This window comes from Theobroma cacao, chromosome 1 (genome assembly GCF_000208745.1).
Source record: "Theobroma cacao cultivar B97-61/B2 chromosome 1, Criollo_cocoa_genome_V2, whole genome shotgun sequence".
Classification (NCBI taxonomy): domain Eukaryota; kingdom Viridiplantae; phylum Streptophyta; class Magnoliopsida; order Malvales; family Malvaceae; genus Theobroma; species Theobroma cacao.
The window spans coordinates 14,893,111-14,904,246 of NC_030850.1; the positions used below are offsets into that span (position 1 = coordinate 14,893,111).

At 34.3% G+C, this 11,136-nt stretch overlaps 1 protein-coding gene across 1 annotated transcript; it reads left to right on the forward strand.

Moving 5' to 3' along the window:
- On the forward strand, positions 1,712-2,847 carry LOC18612613. The gene is made up of 2 exons (XM_007049497.2): positions 1,712-1,994; positions 2,091-2,847. The coding sequence occupies exons 1-2, from the start codon at positions 1,987-1,989 to the stop codon at positions 2,674-2,676; spliced, it is 594 nt and encodes a 197-aa protein (XP_007049559.2). The 5' UTR covers positions 1,712-1,986; the 3' UTR covers positions 2,677-2,847.

Genomic DNA, 11,136 nt, shown 5'->3' on the forward strand with positions numbered 1-11,136 from the left:
TTTCTAACATTTTATTACATGAGAATTTATTTTACTTATGTTTTGATAATTTTTTTTTGTTTGTGTATTTAAAAATTGTAGGAGTTCAAGATGTTTCAAAATAAAAAAATTTATGCTGTTGGAAAATTTGAGTTCGATGTTTATTTAGATAAAGCAAAACTTGATTATGAAGTTTTTGAAGACTTGGATGTACTTAGTTATTGGAACGACAATGCTAAGCATTTACTTGATCTTTCTATTATGGCACGAGATGTATTGAGCTTCTAATTACTACGGTAGCATCAAAGTCTGCTTTTAGTACTAGTGGCCATGTTCTCACAAAGTTTAGAACTTCCCTCCGCCATGAACATGTTCAAATGCCTGTCTACACGCAAAATTAGTTGCATGGCTTTTCTTTAGCTATAGATAGTATTGTTTATTTTATATATTTTAATATCTTTAATCTTTGCTTGTCAAATTAATAATTTTAATTAAGATTGAAACTCATTATCTCTTTTTATTTTATGGCCACGAATAATGATTCAAGCCTTAAGACATCATTACTATCCAAACAAGATTTAAATGTTTTGCTTGAGGATGAGTATATAAATGAGTCTTGAAATTTTTATTTATTTGATTATATATTTTTGTTGATGTTTGGTGCAATTTATTTATTTGCAACATGTTCTTATTATTCAATTTATAAATTAAATTATGAGACAATTTATGACAATGAATATTAGATGTTTTTATTATTAAAAAAAAATGAGTTGGTCCAGCCCGTCCCATAGGTTGACAAGGGGTGGAGTAGATTAGGGTTTTGACAACTCATTTAAAAACTGGACTAGCATGACCCAACCCATATTTTCTCAGTCCATAGTGTTTTAGGATAAACTTCCCACGCTTTGCAGGTGCATCTTTCTTGCGTAACAAACAATAGCCATAATTTGCTGCACAATTATTTGGTACTTAATTAGTGAAAAAGGATGAACTAACTACTTAATGTGATATCGTTTGTTTGAGTACAATGGAAAATATTGAGAAGAAAATGCTTCGGTATCAACCATTAGTATGTCATCTGATGTAACGCGGATGTGTATCTTTCAAGATTAGCTAAAGCTACAATTGTTACGTCATTGACTTAAATATACTTTCCTTTTTTATAATATAAATATAAATATAAATATAAACATGAAGATTGCAATCCTTATTTACTGTGTACTCATGGTGAACACCTGTTTTGATCCTGATTTTTTAAAAAGAAAGTACAAATAGGAAACTGGAAATGTTTATTTCATATATAAACTTCCAGTTTGATTATAAGATAATAATGACTTGAACTCAGTTCAGCTGCTAACTGGTATATTTACTGATAATCATCACCACATAATCATGGACCAAAACCGTATGAGGTAGTATGCAGGTACCAAAAACTGCCAAATTCCAGCAGAAAAAGTTGCAAATAATTTAATCTTTTGTAGTATAACAAAACATCTGCATGTATGTATGTATGTATGAATGGCCGCTCTGATTTTCGGTTCGAATCTGACTTCACGCTGCATAGTTGCAACAAGTAAAGCAGGGATTTAACTAGTATTTCTTTTACGACAACATTTTTGGATACCCAAAATTGGGACGAATGGACCACATGACCTTACTTGCAGAAGCAACAACACTGGGGCATTACTGTCATTCCACCTTATCTTCATGTCCTAATCTATTTATCTGCAAAGACATTGTTATGATCCTTTCTCAAAAGTTGAAACAAACTCCCAGCTATTTCCCGTGTCAAAGCGTCTTTCAAACTTTCTTTCCACAATTTCCCCTACCCACCCCAAAACGCCGAAGGAAATATAAAAGCAAAGCATCTCTCTTTTCCCTCTATATCTCTCCCCCAAGGGACAGTACGTCTCAACCCCACAAGCAATTAAAGTAAGGAAGCTGGCTACCTTTCCCCTTCTCTTCCAGGAAACATAAGATCCTTCAAGCAATACGATCAAATTTCCAATGGAGGGGTAAAATTTCCTTTTCTCTTTTTTTTTTTTCCCTTTCTTTCATTAAAAACATTCAATTTTTTAAAGATGTCTAAGTGTAATTCATCTGTTTCTCAGATCTGAGGAGTACCCGAAGGAATATTACACCAACAATGGCAACCCCAGAAGACTGACCTCCACATCCTCTTCTTCTTCATCAACAACAAGCGTTCACGTCACAGCCTTGGATGGCCTTGTCAACGTTAACTCCCTCTTCACCATCGCCGTCTTCGTGGGCCTTTCTTTAACTACCCCGGGCCAACATAGCCTCGAGAATCGAGCCCCCTGCGATGCCGACATCGACGTAGCGAAAAAGCTCCTAGTCTTCGAGGTTGTCTCCTTCAGTTTCTTTCTTTTCTCGTCCTTGGTAGCTCAGGGTTTAAAACTCGCCATCAACTTGTTGAATAGTAAAGATGTTGATGAAGCTTTCAGGGCCCACATTAACCTTAAAGTTTTGAGGTTTGGGATGATGGGTTCCGCTGTGGGGTCCGTTATGGGATGCTTGTTCTTGATGCTTTCGATGGTAAATGTGATCGAGATCCGGTTAGGGATGTTGTCTTGTGGGAGTAAGTCTGCGGTTCATGCGGTGACGGCTTTAGTCATTCTGGTTTCATCCGCTCTCTTGGTTTACATTTCCACTGCTGTTTATGCTTTCTTGCATTGAATAATGAAAATTGGCGGCTATAAACTTCAGTATTAGTTTCGGTAACAGTATTGTAAATTAAATTGTGGGTTGCCATTGTCCTTTTCTTTTTGGTTGAGTTGAGGAAATATGTTGGCCTAAATTGAGAATTTAAGTATTCAATGCGTTTAACTTGAATCTATCATTAGTGTATTATTGTTCCTAATTTGGCTAATTTTATAGCAGTGGTGCAAATTAGTTTTAGTTTGTTGGGTAACAGGGGGATTCTTGATCCGTTGTTTAAGATTTGGTGGTCATATACACCTTTGGATGATTAGCTAGCTAGATAAGTATAGCGGTGTAGTTGTTACTTTCACGGACAGCATTTGGGCATTAGTATGAATTGGTTTTGGTAGACTTGATAGCTGTTTTCTCAGGGCAGAAGTATTTGATCAGAATCCTTGGCTACAAAGTAGTTGAAACCTTTGACTGTGATTATTTGAGGAACTCAACTTTGCTGCAGAATAATTTGTGAATAGATGTTGGAGTGTGTGTTGGGGAATGGTACCGTAGCTATATCTGATTTATGCATCTGTGCCTCCTTTTGAGGCTTTGCTGAGTATGAGCTTAGTAACTCTGGAAAGACCACTTCCAATTGTATAAAACTTTTGAGGAAATTGTTAACCTTAGTTAGCATACTTGGTTGATAATTGCTTAAATTGTCGGCTTTAGGATTAAATATAACTAGTCGGTATATAGCACCAAGACAAGTAGCTCAAGTAGTTATTCTATTATCAATTAGGACAGATTTATTGTTCTTTCTTTCTTTCTTTTCAGAAGTGTAATTTTTCATTTTATCTAGTCATTTAGAATTGCATATCTAAGCATATGTGAAAATGCAAATATAATTCCAGTTAATTATTGTAGTTTGCAAATTCTTCTTTTGAATTGAGACTTCTGGAACCTTTTTATTCATTTAGTTTTAGAGAAGCCTATTTCAGATGTATCATCTTTCCCCAAAATTATATGCCATGTCATGATTTGTTGGTTTTGCTTAAGTAATACTTTTCTAGGGTGCTACTTTTTGCTAAAGCTTGCAAGAATACTGCAGGTCAAGGAAATTATTTAGTCAATAGGTCTTATCACAAATGTTGACAAAGCCTCTACCTGATATGTCTAGTCTTCATTAGCAATATGCAAGAATTACATCTCATTATGGATTTTTTTTTGGTGTGTCCTGTTCAGAATTTATTTTGAAGCACTTTATAAAGAAGAGGAAAAAAATGATAAACCAACTTCATGCGTGATTGGTTTCTTTCTGTAGGGTCCGTACTCCAGACATATCCTTTTAAGGTGGTTAGCTACCAGGTGGCTACCACAATTGTATTCGTTGCTTTGAAAATTACAGGAATTTAATCACAATGTTGTAGCGCCCCCCCCTGCCCCCTGAAATCACTGAATGATGATCTTTGTTTAGTAAAATGATCCCTTGTAAGGAATGATTTTCTTGCCTTATCAACTAGACGAGCTGCAAATTGCAATGTACAAAACTTTCTTATGATTTATTCCTGACTGCGATATATCCACATAATTTGTGCTGTTTATGATGACTGATCAGATTGACTTGGGGATGGATATGTTAATCCATATTCCATGACTTGAGGGCTGAAGTAGTGCTCAAGTCATACGTCAACATCATTCTTCTTTCTTATCTGAGCCAAAAAAAAAAAAATGGAAGGGGGGTCATGCATTGAGCATCGTTCTTCTATTGATTTAAGTACAACCACATCCAAACTAACTTCTTCACTTGAGGATGCTCTTGTCGACAAAATTTGGTTCCAGGATTTGCTTGAAATAACATGTGTAGGGTTTCATAGCTCCCATATCATGGTCACTTGTATGCGTATTCAAGTGACTAGAAATTTGGATAGATGTGCATGTGGAATGAGAATTGTGGTAATTATGCAAGGTACTTGGAGCTTGATAAAACTGTTTCATGTCTTCATAGCTTTTCCGGCAGATCAAATGTCACTTTATTCTCCATGTAACTACGATACAGCCTCTCTGTTTGTGGGATGGGAAGACAAGAAAATCCGAAAATTAACGGCAGCTGAAATGGTTTAGAAAGAATTGGGACGGGTGCAACCTTGTCGGAAGTGCTCAGGACGTAATGCAGAATGTAAAAGCTGTTGAGACTGAAGATTGAAGATGGAGAGTAATTATAGCTATGATGTAGTTGCCTTGCTACTCTTTAGATTCTTAGCACTTACAAAAAAATTCTCTTTCTACCTATTCTTCTTTATGCAACTAAGTGGTAAAATACTTCGTCTTAGAAGATCCCCAAGGCAAGATCTCATATTGTATGCAAGCCAGGTGTACTTCCACGTTCATAGCATACGGGGGCGATGTTATCGTTATCCAACGCATTAGTTTCTCATGCTGTAACAATCGTTAACTCATCACAGCATGGAAGCATAAGCAAATTCATCATCCAAAAGCCAAACCCACAGTAAAGCCAGCGAGTATCAGCATTTTCCTAGGGCCTGATTTTTCATCTCCTACTCTGTTACTGCCTTTCATTTTCTTTTGAATGGCTGTGCCATTTTTCTCGGCTCTGATTGCTCAGCTTGTTCAATTTTTATTTTTTTTTCTTGTCATACAGTGATTTACACTAATATATTTGCATTAAAAACAAGTGCTGGATTCCCGATTTCGTCAGAAACAAAAACAAGTGGATGACAGAAACAAACTCGTGTCAAGCTTCTGTTTATTTAATGGGGCCTTTGTGTTTTATAAATACAGACTCGATCCAGTCCATCATAGAAGAAGTGTTTAAGACCTGCTGAATGTATGAACGTGGGATGAGCTAACACACTGCTGGGCTTTGGATACCGGTAAGTTTGAAAAGACAAGCTTATAGCCTTTTAATTGGGTGATAACTGAAGGCCTGTGTAATTGTAATCACAACTCACAAGCAGCCTCCTCTACATCTGACCTTATTAGCAAAGAAAAGAAAATGTATCGCAGATGATAATTTCATAATAAAATACCAAAAGAGGTGAATATTGGAGTCCAAAAAGTATTCATTCTTTCCAAATAAGTAAATTAATAATGAACATCCAAGCATTTGATTCATTGGCAGGTGCATAATTTTCATGTTTAAAGAGTAGGTTCAAATCTTTTTCCCCCAATTCCAAAAAAAAAAAAGTAAATTAACAATGAGTAATATGTAATTTTTGGACCAAAAATCTTATAAAATTTTATATTCTATTATAAATATATCCATGCATACGTTTTTTATTCGGACATTTTTTTTAACCTTCAAATATAAGGTGTTTTTGAAAATAACTCTTCCCATAAATTTGACTATTTTTAGCCGATATATAAGATTTTTGACCAAAAATACATTTAAATGAAACCTTCTCATTCACGCGTAATCATACACATGTAAATAGGTGAAAAAAATATTCCCAAAATTTGATAAACTACAATTTGTTAAAACCATCCTCTTGTTGCAGGAGATGATTTTCTCTGATTTATTGGACATTGACGTAAACAGAAATGCTAGGTATATAAAATGGCAAGATTATTAAACGATTGTTTCATTTATTCTCAAAGATAGGAAAGTGTTCGAACAAGTTCAAAGCAAAGTAATCAGTGACAACAAAGAAGATGACAACACACGATAAGTCAAGGAATGTCGAATTTTTTTGTTGTGTTTTGAGTGGGATTAGTGATTTGAATGCCATATTGGTTGAGAATATGGTTTAGGGTTTTGTTGTTAAACAGCATTTGGTGTTGTTTAAAGTTGTGAAAATTGTTAAAGATATTAGATGGCATGGCTATTTAGGTCAAATGTTGTAGCATATGGAAAGAAAATGGGCATAGCGTGTAACAATCTAATGATTTCCCTGATTGCATGAATATGGCGTGTAAAAACCAACGAATTTGAGGAATTTTGTATCATTGCATTTTTAAATGTATGACATGTAGAATGTTAAGAAATTTAGGCATAGCGTATAACAACAATGGTATTATATGTATGACATGTATCAAAATAGTTATTATACAGGTCGTGTAACAAAAGAAATATTTTGTAATGTCATGGAGCTTATCTAGTTAAATGTTAAGTGCATCTAGCTTACATGTGCATGATTGTATTCTATTGCAGATGTATTTTAGAGAGTACGAGAATGTTGAGGTGAGGTGAAAGAAAAAAAAGAACCGGATGTGGTGAGTCCAAAGGAGAAAGAGGTGAAACCATAAATCCTTACTATTGCGCTAACTCCAAAGGAGGAAGAAAAGGAACAAGAAATCCCTAAAGGTTCATTCTGATCTGGTCTCTTAAACAACATCATGCTTCGCATAATCAATGAACCAGCACAATGGATCATTATTACAGAGTAACTAGGAGAAACAAGCCAAAATGGACACAATGTCGAAGGATTAATCTTAATGTCTCCTATTGCTAGTTGAAGATTAATAGAATTGGCGAGGTTTGAATAACAAAGAAGAAGATGAATCAATTGGACATGTGGCCATTTTCGCATCATTGTATTGGTTTAAGGTTGATTGTTGACTGTTAAGGGTTTATGGTTGAAGGTTTAAGTGAGAAATAATAGGAGAGAACTAGAATTCAATATGATATGACCAAAGTAACTAATAGAGTTGTCGTGTACTTGGAGAACAACTTACACAAATGACTTCACGTACAAGTTGAATTACATAGGTATTTATAGTAATTGAAAGGGTTTAGGTAGACAAAAAACATATAAAGAAATTAATATTGAAAATAGAGTAACTTGAGAACGTAACAGTTTTCAAGGAAGGCAGGTGAAGAGATATTCAATCTGTATACATTTAATCAGAGTAATGAAAATGAAGACTACTGATTTAACTTAACATCCCAATACTCTGCATCTAAATTTAAAGTTGTTGGATGAATATAAGTGTTTTTTGGTATGATCTTCTAAATCAAACACATGAACAGGCAAGCCATCAGTTAGTTGTTGCACATGGCGTGTAACAACTATATTTGCTGGCGTGGCATATAACAACATGGATAATTTAGGCTTGACATGTAAAGCCTGGTGGAAAAATGTTGTTATTAGACATGATGGATAAAAATTGGATTTTTAGGCATGAATTGTAAGAATTTAGTGATGACGCATGGCGCGTAGCAACTTGATGATGACGACCAAATATCATTAGGTTGGCCTGTAGCAGCGAACGTATTTAGGCATAGCTTATAGTAACTTAATCTGGTGTGTAAGAAAATTGAACTAGTTATGCATTGGGTTTAGGGTTGAGGAGTCAGTTTAAAGACAAATTGTGAAGCAAACCTTCAAATTCTCTCAACTCTGTGTATGCAATTTTGTTTTTGTGGTGAATAAGAGTTTATTGAAGTTTGGCTAACACGTTTTTATAATCAAAACGCCATTGTTTCCCCATAAAAAACACTTGTTTTGTTAAAAAATCGAAGAAAATCCCATTTGAAACCTTAGGGTTTAAAATTTTCAAATTGTCATCTATACTTGGGCTTGAGGCTAGAATTGATCCGAAGAAAAGCTGTTTGAAACCTTTGTAATCATTTCAATCGTTTAAGTTTCATAAAAAATAACTGAAAAGAAAAATCCTCAAATTGTCACTCCCCCCAAGCATACGAAACCCACTGGTTGGTGACATTAAGGCAACAGCAACATCGACAACAATATCGAAAGAGTCAGTACTTTATCGGATTCAATACTGTTTAAGATACTATCTTTGCCTCCCACAATAGATGCAATGCGCACTTTCGTTTTCTCAAGTAGTTGAAGTTTTTCTTAGTCCGTCAATTTCTATTATTGATTATTAATTGGTCAAAATACTTGGAAAGTTTCTGTACTAGGGTATTTTCTTCAATTTACTCATTCTACTCAAAATCGTAATATTTTAATCCCTTAATTTTGAGAACTGCTTTAATGTAGTCCCTCTAATGTATTTCATCTAAATTGATCATTACGGTGCTGACGTCATCGTTAACGTGGCGTATAAACGGGAGTTTTTGGGTGCTGAAATGGCACTGCCACATCACACTTCAAGGTTGGGTCGATGGCCATGTCACCATCATGATGACTTAGCACGACCACGTCACTCTATAAATATTGATTTCCACATGGCACATCAAGAGGCTACCACATGGCACGCTTAGATGATGACACATGGTAATTTATTCTTTAAAAGAAACACTTGTTAAGATTTGAACCCAGGACCTCTAGCAAATAAATTAGTATCTTTACCATCGCATCTAAACGCTTACTTTTAATAATATCTTGCTTGAATTTCTTTTCTTCTTTCTTCTTTCTTTTTCTTTCTTATTTTTGTTTTTCTTTCCACAAAACTATGTCGTTTTGAAGCCTTCTTATACTTTCAAAAACCATAACCATTAAAAACCTTTGGAACCTTCTTCTCAAATGACGTAATTTTATAAGAAAAAAAAAAGGTTTCAAAACGACATAGTTTTATAGAAAGAAAAAAAAAGTAAGAAAGAAAAAGAAAGAAGAAAAGAAGAAAAGAAATTCAAGCAAAATGTTATTAAATATAAAAGCACCTAAGCATTTAGCTCATTGGTTAGTGCATAATCCCCTTACCTTAAGAGCAGGGTTCGAATCCCCCCTCCCCCAATTATATAAAAAAAAGTGGTATTAAATATAAGAGTTTAGGTGTGATGATAAAAACATTTGTTTATTTGTTAGAGGTACTGGGTTCAAATCTTAACAAGTGCTTCTTTTAAAGAATAAATTACCACATGTCAGCATCTAAGTGTGCCATGTGGCAACCTCTTAACATGCCATTTGACAATCCATATCCATAGGGTGACATGGCATTGCCACGTCATTAACCCAACCTTGAAGTGTGATGTGGCAATGCCACATCACCCTTGGCATGCTGACGTTGCAATGTCACTTCAACACCCAAAACCCCTTTATATGCCACATCAGCGATGACGTCAGTACCATAACGGTCAATTTGGATAGAAAACATTAGAGGAATTAAATTGAAGCAATTCCCAAAAGTAAGGGACTAAAATGTTACGATTTTGAGTAAAGGGACTAAATTGAAGAAAATACCTTAGTACATGGACTTCTCAGGTATTTTGACCATTATTAATCAGATCTTGATGGTTATCGACTTTTTTGGGTGTATTATATCTGTTGCATTATGTTGAAGTCTTAAAGAACTTTAGTTACAAATATCCATAAGAGAGGATTCTTGGGGTTTATTGCCTTGTAGTCTCTTTAGAAATAAGGCAGTTATCATATTGGAACTACATGTTTATATTATTATTGTTATACGCATCCTTACTGACATATCGTTTCCATGTATAAAGACTATCCATAATGGCGGTGTAGACTTTATTGATCATGATTCAATTTGAAGGCTTTGGTTCGGTTGTTGAGCAATTGAAGACTTGCTGATTCAGTTTACTCATCCATTTGAAAGTGTTATCGAGTTAAATATTTGTAAACCTAGCAAAAGGTATTGGATTTATATGATCATGGTGAAATGTTCGATAAACCTTTTCATGTTGACCTTGATGACCCATGGATGTCGAGATGAGTTCAACGTTGATGTTGCAAGTACTTTGTTTAATGGCATGAGTAGTGTTGGAACACTTCAGTTCACTGATGAGTTACTGCGGATAAGTTCACTGACTTTATTTTCTGGATGCAACATTTTGATTATATAATTGGTACAAATATCCCATAATGTAACAGTTTCAAAAAAAACCTGAGAGAAATGCTTGTAAGTTATTGCCTCGTGAATCTAGGTGTAATTTTTTGCATAGTGTAATATATTGAATTTACAGTTTTATTGAAAGTTATAGTATAAAACTTGAGAATTTTTTTTATTATCTCATTTTTAGTTTTTTGATTTAAGGTAAAAGCATGTGGGTATTTCTTTTTCCAAATTATGTTAGCTACATAGTGTAGAATGATGTTAAAAGAGTATAGAATAATAAGGTATATTTACACATAAAGTGTAACTGACAAAATATATATAGGCATCGCGTGTAATTGACAATATATTTAGGCATATCACGTAACTAAATATATATATATATATATATATAAGGTTAGCATGTAATTAACAATATATATAAGCATAGTCTAAAAGTGAGAAAAAACATTGGCACGACGATTAGCAACAATTGCCTATTATCCATGGCTTGTACCAATAGTGTCATAGACGCATTCTGTGTAAAAAATTGGTCATAATGCATATTGTGTAGAAGTCATAAATTAGATAATGGAAATAAAAAAGTTACATCCCAAGAAATATATTTGAATTTGACAATGATAGAAGTATGTTATAACTGAGCAATGTTGGTAAAAGGCATGTTGGATAGTCATACCCTTAACATGAAAACCAAAGGACAAATGCATTAAAGTATTGAAGAACAATGAAAATGATCAACAAACGTCTTTCAAGGTGGAAAAGAAAAAAGAAGACATTGAAGTA